Below are 16,826 nucleotides of genomic sequence, written 5' to 3' on the forward strand. Positions count from 1 at the left end.
CGCGGATGACCTCCTTATATATGTTAGTGATGGGGCGATTACCCTGCCACAGGTGCTTGGCCTGCTGGACACCTTTGGTGTCTACTCAGGACTCCACCTGAACCTCAAGAAGACATGATTTTTTTTGATGGTCTGCAGTATTCCCCACCCCGACTCATCCCAGATGATGTTACTTGGGCACCTCACTCATTCCACTATCTTGGTATCCAGATTTACCATGACCTCTGTGATCTACGGGAGGGTACTTTGGGGAAAACACTTCGAGCGCTACAGACCGCTGTCACCTTTTGGCATGCCCTTCATTTGCCCACCATGGCATGCAACTCCCTCACTAAGATGGTGATGCTCCCTAGGCTACTCTATTATTTTGTTAATTTACCCATTTCACTCCCAGTCTACTGGTTTCAGTTATTGGATGTACTCCTCAGGGAGGTACTGTGGGATGGCGGGTGTCAGCGGGTAGCCTTGGCCACTCTCTGCTTGCCTCCTGAGGCGGGGGGCTTGGAGTACCTGACTCCGAGCTCTATTTTCTGGCGGCCCAGCTTCAGTGGCCTACACGGTGGCTCGACGGGATGGTTCTCACTGAGATAGCTCCTGGAGAGGACGAACTTCACAATGGGACTGCTTTTTCACTGACGAATGCAGGAATACCAACATTAAGCGAGATGCACTGCTGGGGAATGTTGATCTTGTTTGGCACCCCGGTAGAACAAACTGGGGTACCTCTGGAGCAATTCTTGACATATGAGCTGGTGGTGAGGGCTATATGGGACCTCTGGGACGATACAGTAGGGGAACCTACCAAACATGTGGTCCTTTAGACCATGCTGTGTATTGGAGGGGGCTCTCACGTCGTCTCCTGGGGCTACAGAGCACTGACCGTGATGGAACATAGACCACTGGATGCCCTCCGGGCCAAATGGGAGACAGATCTGAATAGGACCCTTACATACACTGATGAATGGAGCATGATTTTAGCATATGCACCCACAGTATCCCGAAATACACAACTAAAATATATTCAATATAATTATACCCACAGAATTTATCTTACCCCGTGTTGGCTTAGGCTTACATACAGCAGTGAGGCATAGAGCTGTCCCTGGTACCTTATGCAGGATGCATACTTCAGCCATATGACCTAGGGATGCCCGGGACCTCAGGAATTCTGGGATGCGGTCATAATAAAAATCAATTGCGCGCTGCATAGACGACTTGAGAACTCGGTAGCGACTTGTTTGCTTGGATTGTTCAGCAGACCGAGCCCTAAAAAAATTGGCAACAGATTTGTGGACCTGGCCTTAGTATTGGATAAGCGCAGGGTATCAGTGACTTGAAAACAAAACAAGGGACCCAGCTTAACCACATGGATGATGGATGTGACACGATGGGCCAGATGGGAGGAGAGGGCCCTGAGGAGGGAGGAGAGTAAGGGGATCAGGTGCAGGCCGATAGCCCCTTTGTTTACGGAAGTGATTGATAACTGGGAGTCTCTAGGCTCAGGGGAGGAGTGTGACACAGGAAGCGCCATGGGGAGCGACAACGCAATAACTCTTGGACCACAGACAACGATGTCCTAGACGATAGGGTGCATACCTTGGGGACATAGGTGACGGACCAGCTGTGTACTCAGTGCCCTTTGACTTCCCCCCATGGATCCTATAACCAATATTGCATAGTCGGCACACCATATCTACAGTACTGCTTTTTTGATCACCTAGAAGTGTCTACCTCAAGGGCGAGTTTACAGTTCACAGTTTATTCAGCTCCATACATCTGGCACGGATAAGTCGGATGCCATACCAGTCCGTAACACTTTCCTGTATGACCAACATCACCCCAACCCTATCCTGACCATAGATTTCACTGTACCAACCCATAGGCACTATGTCTAACCGAACTATTACTAATAGGATGCACACTTAGGAACTACAGTACGGTCCCTGACGGAATCTAATCTATGATAAGCACACACTCGAGACATGTACCTAAGTATAACTGTAAACGTTACTTAAGTGCAATGGTAGGAGAATACAAGATGTGATCTATCTTTTTCTTTGAAATGCCAAAAAAATAAAAATGTTTAAAAAATGCAAGATACCACGACTACAGTGAACGTGTAAGTAACTAACTTTTTTATGCACCAGCGAGGTTGATTGTGTTATATGGAGCTCACCTTTAGCTTCTGAGGATCCAAATTATTGGTGGTACCAATAAACCACCAAGAAGCATTATTTGCAGCCTATCCTGGCGCGACAAGGAAGCATCTGTAGAGCAGCTTATTGGAGGCACTGCTAAACCACCACGAAGCGTTACATGGATTATACCTAGGAGCTACAGAAGAGCAACTCTTTGTAGGCTCTGTAAGGACACAAAGGGGCATTAAATGGGCTATATACAGGAAAAATAGATAAATGACCCTTGGAGGCACTGTTAAACCACCACAGTGCACTACAGAGCAAGTAGAGTTTACCCCGTATCAGCAGAGATAATCTCAGTTGGAGGCAATATTAAACCACCAGAGGTATTTAGAGTCTACCATGACAGGAGCTACTCAGGAAGGACAGAGGAGCTACCAATTGAAAACATTGTCAAACAGCTCCAGGGTATTATTTACAGTCTATCCATTAGAGGACCATTGTAGGAACTGTCAAACCTTCATGGAGTCTACCAAGGGCCGATAGAGAAGCAACCCATTGGATTTGTTGTTAAACAACCAAAAAATATTATAGTGAACCCACCCAAGAATAATACAGAGCAACCCATTGGAGACACTTTTAAACAACTAAGGAATGTTGTAGTTAACTTACTCAAGAGGGTCAGAGGAGCAACCCATTGGAGGGACTGTTAGTCCACAAAGAAATGTTATCAGTGCCACTGGAATTATGCGATTCTGCAGCCGCATCTTTTTTCACATAATTATGGACTTGCTGCACATGTCACATAATCCATTCTCTACCGCATAATTTGCTGATTTTAACAAAAAAAATATTTGTAGCCCAAACGGATCAACAGTTACTAAATGCACCGCAACGTGGTCACGTACAGTAGAAGGCCCTTCGCAAAGGTTAATTTGTCATCTTTTATTTGTTTACTGTATTTAGTTGTAAAACCGACGCTGATAAGGTCAAATATTTGCCCAAACAATATATATCCCTGTGCAAAAATGACAAAATAACGAATTATTACTATGAAAAATGTGCTGTGTTATGCCACATAATTTGGCTTCTGTTGCCGTGTAATTTTGTCAACGCTGTAACATAATTCCAGTGGCCGTAAATATTATACAGACACTTCCAGGAGTGAGAGAAGTCCTACTGAAACACAGCCCAATGGAGGCATTGATAAACCACCAAAGGCAAGAATGTGTGACATTTACCCAGTAATTAGCGGGTTTTCAGAAAGGGATAGGAGAAATTGTGGATGTAGACCCCGTATTTTCCTAACAGGCCCAGATTGGGAATATGCCATAAGAAGATACCTTTACCTGGACGCCCTTGCTTTGAGTTTAACATTTTTATGATGAGATAAGGTTTAGTAGTTTTTGAAAATGTTCTTATATGCCATTGTTACATGTTACATGTCTTAAAATGACTTATGACCGTCTGTGATTTTAATACATAGGTTTTTTTAAATTATTTTGACTTAACAACATACCATAAATTAATTAGCGTGTGTGTTTATATATATATATATATATATATATGATAAATAAATAACAGGTGACTGCGTTGTATGGTATTGTATTGCGACTGAACTGTTTGGTAACATCATAAACTATGAGGCTGAACGCCAGGTGGTAGTAATTGTCACCTGTATCCCAATAAGGCAATATAAGACTATACAGTATTACATGGTAACCTTTATGTATTTTTATAGCACGTTTTCCTCATAGTAAAGATAACCGTGGACACCGATTGTCATTCGAATGAGATTAGAATGTTTAGGTTGTGTTTACCCTTCATGATTAACTCGCTGAAAACACAGTGGTGAGAACACTGGATTTTGACAATTCTTTGGCTGCTGCATTGAATGCATAATTATAGATTTACTGCATTTGCAACAACAAATTCCACCCATTTTGCAGATTTCACAGAAGATACTGTTTCTCGTAAAAAAGAATTAAAATAATAGTGCCTAAGAATAAGGCACACAAGTAACATTTTGTGGGCCATAATTTAGACAACCTTGACAATTATAACATTTTGCACAGTGGTTTCAGGCAGTTTTTATGTTTATAAAGCCCATAGTTCACAAGAAACTATGTTATATGTATAGCGCACTTGATGGTAACCTGGTGCTGAGCAAGTGTGTGGGCCTAGCTGTAGTTCTGGTTGGTGGGTTAATTGGAGAGCCAAGTCTTCAGCTTCTTACTGAATTTGAGAGGCGGGGGCTATCATCTGGTGAGGGAGGTCGTTCCATTCTTTAAGAGTGATGGGATGTTGGTAAGTAGGAGTCCTGCAGAGTGGAGGTGTCTGGATGGTTGGTGGAAGGAGGTGCACTGTTCAGGTATTTGGGGCCTTAGTTGTGGCGTGCCTTGAATGTGTGTGTGAGGGATTTGAGTTGAGCATCCATGTACATTTTAACAGCATTCCAATGCCATGCGTGTGCTGCCTAACATTCAGGCTTACAGAGCTGAATAAATGAACAAAATGTTCACAGCTGCATGGAAGGCAAGCACTTTTCGTGGAAGCACACAACTTCTGCCAACTCAAAATGTGTACTCCTGGCTCCCAACATGTGAGTGGAGTCAAAGCCTCTCCCTAGTGATGCTCACATAATTGTCTGGTGACAGCTGTGATGTCAAGCCAGACTATAATGAATATATTTGTTCTCATGAGGGATGAGGATGAGAATCTCCAAATGAGTTGCTGTTCAGTCATTTTCTTTCCCCCCACCCCCTTTTCATGTTGTTGTTCATCTTTCTGCATGAATCTGCACTGGCTGTGTGTGTGAGAATTAAAGAAATGATCAAACACATTCAAAAATATATATTTATTGTCTATAACAAATACAACTCATTAAGCCTTGATCTGACGTTCTTAATATTTATCTTTCAACAGATTATTTTCAGTTGTCTAACGTATATTAGGCCTACATAACAAATAAACATAACATAAGCATAACGTAGCATAACATAACAATTCCAAACCAAAATATCTTCTGAGTCGTTCTTTCAAGGCCAAGCTCAGTATCCCCGTCCTTCATATGGAACAGTTTTGTGCATGACTTTCAGTTGTAGCTTCACATCTGTCCTCCACCTAACTCTTAAGTGCATGCTGCATTGTCAAGCGGCCCTATTGACTTCACCCAGACAAATATTTAGAACCTACTGTCCTGCATTTACATGTTGGAAGAGAGCATCCTGTACCATACTTTTGATTATGTGTTTGTCAGACCAATCTCACATTTACGTAGTGTACGGACTCCTTATACATTTGTTTTATGAGGTGCTGCTGGTGAAAAGCCATTCATTAATTGAGCAACATCCTTCTCTAGGAGCCATTTTAGGGGACTTGGCAGACCACAATAATAATAACTTATCTACTATAAAATGTACTAGTGCAGCTGTTTTCGTTTCTTGATGCTGTAATGTTTTAATTATCTCAAAAGGAAGAAGGGGTAAATTGTCCCCACAAGGATTTGTCCGCAGATTGCATTCTGATCTCAGTCCATTGAACTGTCTCACCAGTCCTGCTATACTCAGTCAAGGTGGTAGAATTGTACTGATAGGTCTTCAATGTTTCTTCATTTTTTCTTCATAGCTATAACCGATTTGTCTCCCTTCAGGAGCTAAAGACTGTTTTAGAGCACCCTTCAGAGCCATATCAAATATCTATGCTAAGGGCAGTCACTGAATAACTAATAAAAAATAAGCACACAGGCAAACCTATATGTGCAGTCAGCAGCCAGTCCAAATATATTTATCTTTTGGGCAGTGGGGCAACTGGAAACAAATGTCATGTGAAAATCATAATATATATTTACAGTGGATCCTTTTGGTAAAAATACTCTCTAAGCTGTATGCCTTTGATGAAGATTGAGTGAACCGTCAAAACACACTCTCACCTAAACAAACATCTACTAGCAGATACAAATAATTCATAGTTCGGTAGGGGGTAACTGGAAATAAAAGCCTTGTGAAAATCATAAATGTTTGGATCTGTAAACGTACCCTCCCAGGAGTACACTGGTCCCTTTTTCTCAGTTCACCACACAAACAAGCACAAAAAACACATAGCACATACACACCCTCTAAAGTTCCCTTTAGTTCATTGGAACCATAAGGTTCTAAACAGAAATACCAGTGGTGTGGAATTTAGTTAAAATATCTATTTGTCCATGGAACAGGTTGCTACCTAAATCTGCTTGTCCTGTAAAAAATAAATCCATTTGTTCCTTTGGTGCCACTTAGTGGGGTGGCAAATTATGGAAGCAGTCTCACTATATAAGACCCCTGATAATTTCTCTGATTATTCCAGGGCTCATACTATAGTAGGGTCATAGGAGGGGTTGAATGCTAGTAATTCCCTTATTTTGCCACCTTTCAGCATATCTACACACTGGGGCTGTAAGTATTAGCAATAGTTCAAGGGTTGGAATGCCCCTTTAAATCTGTGCAAACCTACTGACAAGGGCAGCTGCAACACTTCTTCCAGGTTTGGGGAAAAAAAGGATTTGGAGGGGAAGTGAACTCGTAAATTCTCAACAGATTTTTGCATTAGCAAATCTATTTATGCATATTTTTTGTACTAAAATGCAGCTCACAAATATTTTCTAGGAGTATGATTTCCTGGCCTACATCCGTAAATTCTTGTGAATTCATGAAAGCCGTACATCTGCACTAATGCAAGGACATACACCATGGTTGCACTTTTGTGACATTCTTTAGGAATTAGACCCCTATTTAGCTCTTGTGTTAATCAAGACCTTTTGTTTTTATTACAATTCTATCTTTCAGCTGACTTCATTGTGAGTGACAGCATTCTTCGCTTTCACAAAGAGCATATCAACACACAAAGTAGTTTTGTTCAGTGCCAGGCACAACTGCGACAATGTGTGCTTTTTGAGATCAAAAATAATTTTTCCTCTTTTGTCACTGTTTGTTATAATGGTGAGGGACCTGTAGCTTCAACAACAATAAAATCTTACAAAAACCACGTCAAAACAAGAGACACATTGACAAAACCAAAAGGCTGACCACCAATGGCAGACCTATTGGCTTTGCCAATGCTTGTTTTTTTTTTGTCTCCCATAATGGTGAAACTGGTTATACTGATTTTCCACTATGAATATTTTTGGAAAGACTAGCATACATCAACATGTTTACTAAAAGATAGTTCAAAGATATGGTACCTAAAAATGTGCAATAGTTTAGCAAACATATTTTTTCCAAGTTGCATTTTTGTGACCATTTTACTTTGAAAGCAGAGAATCACCAATCTTGCTTTGAAGCTTCTGGAAATATTTGCAGCAATTTGGAGCATTCTGGGAACATTATACCTATCCTCATAATAATAAACTTTGCAAATGTGTGTACACATTTCTATGCTTGGAACCACTGTCTGTAGTGCCGTCAGAGCTTACAACATTTCCTTAGAGCACTCACCCTCATAATAAAGGTTTGGCATTATTGATCCATAAATACAAGTTTGAACAGCATTAACATATGGACATAAATATTACACTGCAGACAATGCCCTTCTCCGATCCATAGTGTGGTATTATAAACTGACAGCCATAAGATTTGTGCTGCAGAGGTTTGGGCCTACTTACACATGAAAACATGTTATCCAGGACCCCAAACAAAATGTCCTGGGCGTCAAGCTATAAGAATTCCACTTCCCTGAAACACACTTTAAGTTTTCTGATTTGCAGTCACAAGCCTGTCCAAGATGACGACCTATTTGCTGATATTTGTCACACAAGGAAGGTCTACTCGTATGTCCACTCAGGACATTAGCATGTAGTTTTTTTTCCAGTTCATAGCAATTCAAACTTGTTTTCAAATGCCACCTTGCACAGCTTGTGACATATCTATTGAATGGTAAGTAGCATTTTAAAATCACAGGTTTTCTGGTATTTTTTACATCACCAATCTATTGCCTTCTAAAAGCATATATGCTTATACAATTGTATAAAAGCCGTGACATTTTAATTTTAGTTGTGAATTTACATTAAGACACAAACTATTTTAGAATTTCCCTTAATCGCAAGAGTGATGACATTCATCACTATTTCTGTGCCTTATATGTTGATGTCTCCTGAATATTTCATGTTAATGTCCTCCTGGCTAAATAATGTATATGGGATGACCTACCAGGGCCAAGTTTAAATGAAAACTATGGGATCCTACATGGAGTTTTCATTCCATGAGTATCTCACACAAAACCAAAGACGGCATAACCACAGTAATATCACTGTGAGTTAAACTTAGTAGCTTCTTAACAAGCAAGATGTAGAGACCAACTACTCTAATCCTTGATAATTTCCCCATAGATAAAAGATATGAAAAGTACAGCGTTGATGTTGTCTTACTAACAAGAATTACAAGCTAATTGTGACATAAGCTAAAAAGCTAACTGCATTATTCTCAAAGCCTCTGCTTGATTTGGCAGTGAGGATACTGCCTAACGTCTTTCCCTGTGTAAAATTGCATAGTCTATCATAACTATTCCCCAAGTGTAACGGGTGTTAGTGAGTCGTGTTCCATAAGTACTACCAATATTCAGAGTTGCTGTGTACCTTTCCCTGCGTGATGCCCTGCACTGCTTCGCCTCTGTTGAAAACCATGTAAAGCCATGCTTATTTGTTTAATTTAGCTCTACCGAACTAACTTCTAAATGGATCATGAAGGCTTCTTCGATGAAGTCAATACCAGCATTTCAGCCTGAGACTTGACAGGTGAAACTAGAACACCTGAACAAAGGTCTATAGCTAAAGACATAACCCAAACTACATCCTCACACAGACTAAAAGAGCAGCCTGGTCATTCTGTGTCCCAGTCTGCTAGAGAAGTAAGTGCTCCACCACAGCATCTGACCTGGCAGAGAACTGTCTGGTCCCAATTTACAAACCCAAGGGGAAGGGGACATTATGGAATGTCTGTTCTTCTCAAGGAAATCAGTGCCCGGGCACCATTGCCAGCCTGTTTTCATGGAACTGTACAATTCCCACTTAAAGATGCACTTAAATGATACGTTCCCTCCAAATGTTTCCAAACAATATGAAACCTGACTGGTTATCAGCCTTTGTTCTCTTACCCTCTTTCTGAATAAGTCCATTTTGGCTTATTCGGAGTTCACCTTTTGGTATTGAAGAAATGGGGGAGGGAATGACTCAGACTAAAGCAGAGCAATTCAGCTTGACAGAGTAGAGATTATACTGCAGGATTTAGAAAAATACTTGCAACATCAGCAGCGTAAAAGACTAGAGGAAGGAGGCTGCCTGCTAAATAGAGATCTGCCTTATTTCAGCACAGTCACTGGTTTAGCTATTCATCGCTCTTGAAAGGGGGGAACATGTACTGACTACTCAGGTCATACTAACAGCCCAGAAGAGAGGAGAGTAAAGCCCTTCTCTGTTACGCAAGAGAAAAATGTGACACTGGGTAGGCTTGGATAAGGATAAGAACCCATTGAAATAGCCCTGTCGTGGTCTCTCTCACCTCCCATCATCTCCTCGTACCCTAGTGTGCTGCTGGCCAAGTCTACAACCTAACTTAAGTAGCAGTGTAGGTCCGTGGACACTAGTGTCTTCCCTAATCGTAGACAACAGTATGTCCTGCAGACCCAGCCAACCCTTTTGGAATCCTGAGAGGTGCTTGGCCATCTCCATTGCTGTACCATAGCCATGGTGGCATGACTGACAATGCTGCTGTCCTCGCCATAGTGGCTGAGACCTCCAACCTGCACGCTTGACTGTGCCATGCTTTGGTTGCCGTGAATGCTAGTGGAGTTTCCAGCTTCTGGTGTAGGCACTGTCACTCAAGAATGTTGACAACCATTCTCCTGCTCAGTGACACTGGATTGTCACCCTGTTAGCACTAGCAGAGGGAACCATATTGCAAACTGCAATAGCAAACTAGGACTACAAATTATGGGTGAACATAACCTCCTACAGAAATCTGATAGTACCTTTGGTTAATTGCGCCTGCAGTTAGCCCAGATGTACTACACTACCCTGTGTATAAACGTAACCTAAACCACATGCGGTGCTGCAGAGCCCCGCATGGTACTCTGAGAAATAATAAGCATTATGAACTATTGTAATGTATTTACTAATCATGTTTTTATTGTATTATTTTTGTAGTCTTGTTATTAAAAAATAACTGCCTGGACATTATATTTATTATATGTGCCCGCTGAATCTAAACCCTCTGTTTGACCTTGCTGTCCTTTAAATAACAAATCCAGAAGAGCATACAAAGTGGTACAACCTCCTCGTAGAAGAGTATGCTGGGATCTACCTGACAGGCGGTTTTACTACTCGGTTCCCAAAATATTGTAATTTTTTTATGTATTCCTTGCTTCAAAGCTGCGCCATGTGTTCAGTTTGGCCAATCGTAGTTTTTTAAACTGGTCAAACTCAAGACTCTTGCACCTTTCTATCTAGTCTGGGCAGACTTTAGAAAATGTTTTAAAATTCTACGTCTAAATATTACCGGTGTTTTCTGGGGACACAGGAACACACCTCAAAATTCTCACTATTAATTCAGTCGTTTTTAGCAGAAGACTCAAACGTGGGCTACTGGTGATTTCTTGAATAGCAGCGATATAAAATCATACTACTAAATAAAACAAGAGATAGGGATGCCCAATACGCCATCCTTCCAATATTTAGAGATGAGATATTTTTTCTTGATTTTTAAGGATTGATTATGAAAGTCTTATTTTTACTAGACAAGCTCATACCATATTTGACTTGTACAGAGAACTAGTTCAGGAGATACCTGATGCGTGATGACCTATTCCGATTGCTGGGTAAATGAGCTACACACTTTATCCTCACACTAACGCAACTAAGGGCTCTACGATTTCATACTATTTTGATTTCTGTATCACCCTAGCTGAGATATTAAAATGGGGATCAAGAGATTTTTTTTGTTGCCCAAGATGTGGAGGCCCCTAGGTTGATACGATGCATGTGTGTTCAGCATGCAGCACACTACAGCCGTACTGGGGTAAAACCTCCTGAGTCCCTTACTTTTATAATGAGGGGTCGTTAACAACTAGATCCTGCAACTGTCATCTCTGGCAGATATGAAGACCTAGTAATGTTCTACGCGCTTGCCTTGATGACAATTTTTTAGCAAAGCGGTGAGGATCTGCTGCTGTGCGTGGGTGGGGGTAGATAGACATGATGAGTGCATGTAACGGTGTAATGTAAGGCGAGGGAGTGAAGTGGCGTGATACCCAGCATAGTCACACGTTTATCATACATCTCAGTGCACGGACTGCAGCTCGGTAAAGTCTGTTGTACTATGCAGCAGGTATTCATGAGAGGACTGAGTGGAACATCTGATGTTAACTGGAAATTCAGATTACCGTCGTAGTCCTGATCACATTTCTTTGTGATACTTTTGTGTGTGTAACTTTAGGACATATTTATGTCTTCCAAATCATTATTTTATTTCATCTATAGTAATTATATATTAACTTTCTTATGTCTTTTGAACAGTGGAGCAGATCGTGTGCTGCTCCTTTGTGGAAATGTTCTTCCTCTGATAGCAAGTAGGGGGTTAGGTAGCTGCCCACAGGCATAAACACTAATGCAGTACACTGTGCGCACACAATAGTCGTCTGGGCATTATTTGCGTTTAAGGTTCACGTTTAATCGTATCTGTTCTGCATTACGCTTGAAATATCAGATTTGAATGCTGGCACTGTCTTAGATATTTTATTGTTGAAACGTGCAGTAACTGTGTGTTCTGCTGTCTTCAAAGGTTCCTTGCAGTTTGGAGTACTGGGATGAACTGCAGCAGTCGTTTATTGGCTTCCGGGAATTCAGTCTTTCTGAAAGCAAAGTGTGCGAGCTGCAGCTGCCCAGTGTCAACCTGGTGAATGACCAGCGGGAACTGGTCGCGTCAGACCTTTGGAGGATAGTCCTGAATGGCAGCCTGAGCGGAGCCGACGACCAGAGGTACTGTGGAAACGCGAGCGGGAGCACCTACTCCCACGCATTTGGTGCAAGTATGTAGAAAATGTGGTAGTTGCCAATGCGGGGCACATATCGGAGCTGGATTCTGCTAGTTTCAGGTGCGTGGACCAGAGATTCTACTCAAAGGGCAAATATCTTAACTGGACTCTGATTGGCCGATGCACAGGTAACACATTCTACTGCCAGGGCAGAGATCATAACTAGATGTTCCGCCTTGTCCATGCTTAGACCACTCTTTGCATTCCGAGGGCAGATACCTTATCTATAGAACCCATTCTGCCAGTTCCCAGATGAAATACGTGGCATCCCAACGTTCTTATGTGAATGCACAGCATTCTGTTTCTGTTCAAATATAAGTAGATCTCCTGTTGCGCTAGCGTGTGGACATTTCCTTCTGTCCTTCGAGCAGTTATGTTAAGTGGATTCTCTGTTGTCAACGTTTATTTCCTCTATTCCTGGCACACACACTCAATTTTCCAGTTAAATCTATCTGTACATCCTTTAAAAAACGAATGAATTGCAATTTTTGGTCAGGAAGGGAAAAACGTACAGGAATAATCAAGCATGTGCGTTATGCAGTCCATGTACATAGCACTTTTCCCATTGAACTTATAACCAGCTATCAAACTGCAAGATATTATCCAAGCATTAATACATTCTTTTTCCCCAAAATGACCCATCTACCCCATGGGGCCTCTTTTAGCTACTGCCAGTGTGTCAAATATTTTCCAGGCCCTGGGTGCCCAGTTATTCTGAAGGTGACCACTGACTAGTCATTTCTAGTTTGTGTACAACTCTTCGGTATTCTCTAATCTTGTAAAACACCCTTTCTTGTCTGCTGAAATGGCTGAAGGGGTACATTGACGATACTGAAAATTATTTAGGTTGCAGTCTCAGCCTCTGTTCCATTTGGTCTATCATTCTCCTTGGTGAGCTGCATTAGTGTGAACTTCGTTGGGATCATACCTATTCCATAAGCTTGCTTGCTGCTCCTCATCTAGTCTGTTTCCTTGCAAAGCAGCAGTCTCTGCCCTCCTAAGCAAGTCAACCTTCCTCCTAGTGATCCCTGGAGCATTGTGTGATTTCCATGCTATGCCAATCTTCTTTTACCTAAGACCAGGACGAGGTCTGTAAATCTACCCTCAGCCTTATTCAGAAGACTCAACAATCTCTAAGTGGGTATTCTGTTGTCTGTGAGCTGTTGAAGGGTTTGAATTACCTTGTGCCAACACTCGATATTTCAGTGCAATGCCACAACATGTACCTACATTTCAGTGCAATGCCACAACACGTGCCTACGCTTTCACATCTATAAAGTGATGGAGTGATCATGTTACGACTCTACCCTGGCATTCAATCGTGAAAGTCTTTAGGCACCTGGAGATGAATAAAAACACAAGAACCCAAGTGAAGCAGGAGTTCAAGCACTCAAACATAGACCAACGGAATTAACTAAAAGTACATTCCACACCAAAACAATTACATTTACACTTACAGTTTACTAAAAAGACAAAAATAGATATTCAGTGGTGCCCCTGTGTCGAAGAAACTTGGATTCCCGGGGATGAAGCCACAACTTGAACTTCTGTAGTATTGGGGTGTGTATACCCGGCCACCATCCACAGGATGTGCAGTGCACCCTGCTCTGCTCAGATATAGAAGAGTAAGAGTCTGTCTGACATTGTAGACTTGGAATTGACATTTGGAAGACTATCGAAAATCCTTCCATCCTTTGCATCATGTTGGTGGTATTAAAAGGATGTGATCTGTATGGCTCGTGCTGGGTGGGTGCATGTAGTCCGAGAACAGGAAAATTGGAAAAAATATAGAACAATGTCAACATCTGACTTCCATTAAGAGGGCACTTTCTCAACGATTTCTAGACACTAACGGTGGAGGAATGCATTTCCATCCTCCAAATGTTAAGTGTTCTAGACAAGGTTAATTTATGTGCAGCTCGGAATTTCACATAACTAAACCTATGGCTACCTTTGCACCAGAGAAAGCTGAACTCTTTGAGAATAGCAACAGTTATTTTCAACACAGATCTTGAGAACAGAGCGAAAATTATTGTCTGGTGGTCTTAATTATGTTTTTTAACTGGGCTAACCATTTTCCAGAGTGTAGGATCAAGCAGCAGTGAGTCAGGCATAACAGCGCTGCACGAAAAAGCAAAGTTAAAATTATATTCCTAAACAAAACATATTTAATTTACTATTGAAAAGAAAATTAAATACATCACGTGCATTTAATCCCACGAAGGTGTGATGTTTATAATATTTTGTTGTTTGCCTCAAGCTTTCTCTTTTATTACAGACTGAGTCCATGCTCTCTATACTTATGTACACAGTGGTTCATTCTGAGGGCTCGTTCAGTAGCCCCATGCATAAATCACTGGGGCAGAGATTTTTATGTGCACGCAACCTGAAGGCTGTTATGTTTCAGCAGTTGCCAGCAGGAGTATCCGGTAATGTGGAACTGAGAGGAAGAAAGTGGAGAGTGTGTAAATCTCTGTTGGCACCATTGACCATCTGAAGCTAAATATTTAAAGAGCCGCTGCCAAATGCCCTTAGAAAGTGTTCCACTTGGTAGCCTGCAGGCCAGGTAGTGCTGCAGCCAGTGCAGCGGGTAAGACCTCGGTCTACATCTGGCCCCAGTTTGCTGACCTCATTGGGCGTGCACGGTGTGGTAGGAGCAAAGAAGCATACAAGAGGCGGGAAGATGTGCCTTTATTGACACCACAGGGCTAGATGAAGACCACATTGTTCCGACCAAGGATCATGTCATGTCTTGGTCTTTCGACCTCCTAAGGATATTAATATGTGGTGCTAGTGAGAAAAAATAGAACATGACAATTGGAAGACGAGACCTACAGGCATTTTTACCTTTCCCTTGGCTGTGTGCCGGGAAGTCACTACTGCTGCTAGTCGAACAGTACAGCACTTTGTGCACGTGGTTTAAGCCAGCTTTCTCCAGGACTGTCAAAGATAGGAAGTGAAGAAACTACCTGAGGTGGAAATTGTATTTTCCATTCTCTAAAACTGTTTTGTATTTTATACCTTTATGAACTGAGATGGTAGGCATACTTAGTGACGTCATCAACCCTACAATGTAGAGTTGTTTCTGTCCGTTTCTATCCAGGTCTCATCAGCCATTTGTACTCTTTGACAAACAAACATACGCCCGAGTTGGAAAACTGCCAAGACTAGTCAACTAGGCCTTATTTCCAATTTCCTAAGGGAGCCTTTCAACTGCCTTTGAGTAGCTAGGAAAGGCCACGGTCATATGTTCATGTATAAAAACCTCGCCAGTATATGCAGTTACAAAAAGGAAATATGAATTCATGTCTATCCAGAATCGTTGCTGGGGTCCGCAGTAAACAAAGGCAAATAAAGGTTCAATAATGTTTTTAACAAACCAGCTGTGTGGTTCTTGGAACGCTATTAATCTTTTCTCAGTTTGTGTCTAAGGGCTTGATTTAGAGTTTGGCTGACGGTTTACGCTGTCACAAGTCAGACGGATAACCCGTCCGCCATATTACTAGCCCCATAGAATATAGTGGGATCGTAATACGGCGGACGGGATATCCGTCATATGACGAAGTAACCTCCAAACTCTAAATCAGGCCCATAGTAACATATTAACTGAGGCTGTATATGCCATTACAGTGTTAATCGTTCTGCCAGTAGCATCCTTTCTTACTTTTAAGGTGGTACTGGGAAATTGTCATGGAGGAAGCAAATTACCTGGCCTTAAATTTACTCAGACAGCCAGCTGTATTCTATGTTTCAGTGGACAATTTGGGGGAAATAAAATGAGTGCAGCACGGATACCCTAAAGAGTTAATGCAATTAGGCCATCCAGATCTGAATTGTGATGCGTGGTCAACATTTCCACAATTCTCGTTGCTGATAATGAATTTCTCAAATCGTTATCGAGGGTCCCGAGTTCAGCGTTGAAGACAGTTTGTGGCACGCAAAGATGAACTTGGACAGATTTAGGGCCAGATGTATCAAAGGGTTTTACCCATTCTGTGTCAATGGGGAAATGCTTTGGTACATATGGCCCTTAGAACGGTAAGGAGCTTCCAGAACACAACGTTTCCACAGATGTATATGTTTACATCGATGACGTTTTTCTTGAAGAGAGATGTGGTGTGTCACTAGCACGCCTTCTCTAAACGACTTCCCACTTAGATCTAAAAGTACTCTTTCTTGAAGCCTGCGTCCAGTAGTCGAGGGCCCAATGCATGAGTACTGTGTTCAAGTTTCCATTCGGACTTCCTCCGTAGAGGATGGTGGTGCAGCTCTTTGGCAAACTATCTTGTCCTCGTGTTGTGTGTTCAGGGAAAAACCACAGCACCGTTTTGCTTTGAACGGTGCGTGGACAATTCAAGTCAGTGACTACAGTCTTCGCTATTCAGTTGGACATCAGTAATTTGAGCGGTGGTTGCATGTGCCAGCCCCCTGCTCTCATTCTTGGGGTCTGGCACATATTTTTCCTCAACAGTCTGACCCTGTGTGAAAGGTAAAAACACCAAAGGATCAAGGAGGGAAAGAAAGATGGAAAAACAGTGACAAAGGAGGAAGCAGGCAGGCAAAAGACGCTGCAGGAGTGAGGTGAAGGGGCAGGTAGTGTCTGATGGTAGACAGAAGAGGCATAAGGTG

At 41.9% G+C, this 16,826-nt stretch overlaps 1 protein-coding gene across 3 annotated transcripts in view; it reads left to right on the forward strand.

Moving 5' to 3' along the window:
- The window catches only part of VPS13B (vacuolar protein sorting 13 homolog B), a 2,423,697-nt gene that overhangs the window by 2,016,006 nt on the left and 390,865 nt on the right, over positions 1-16,826 (forward strand). For all 3 annotated transcript variants that reach the window (XM_069220546.1, XM_069220545.1, XM_069220547.1), the window contains exon 40: positions 11,945-12,141. In XM_069220546.1, coding sequence (XP_069076647.1) covers positions 11,945-12,141 — 197 coding nt within the window. The remainder of the gene's footprint in view (positions 1-11,944; positions 12,142-16,826) is intronic.

This window comes from Pleurodeles waltl, chromosome 2_2 (genome assembly GCF_031143425.1).
Source record: "Pleurodeles waltl isolate 20211129_DDA chromosome 2_2, aPleWal1.hap1.20221129, whole genome shotgun sequence".
In the NCBI taxonomy this organism is placed as follows: domain Eukaryota; kingdom Metazoa; phylum Chordata; class Amphibia; order Caudata; family Salamandridae; genus Pleurodeles; species Pleurodeles waltl.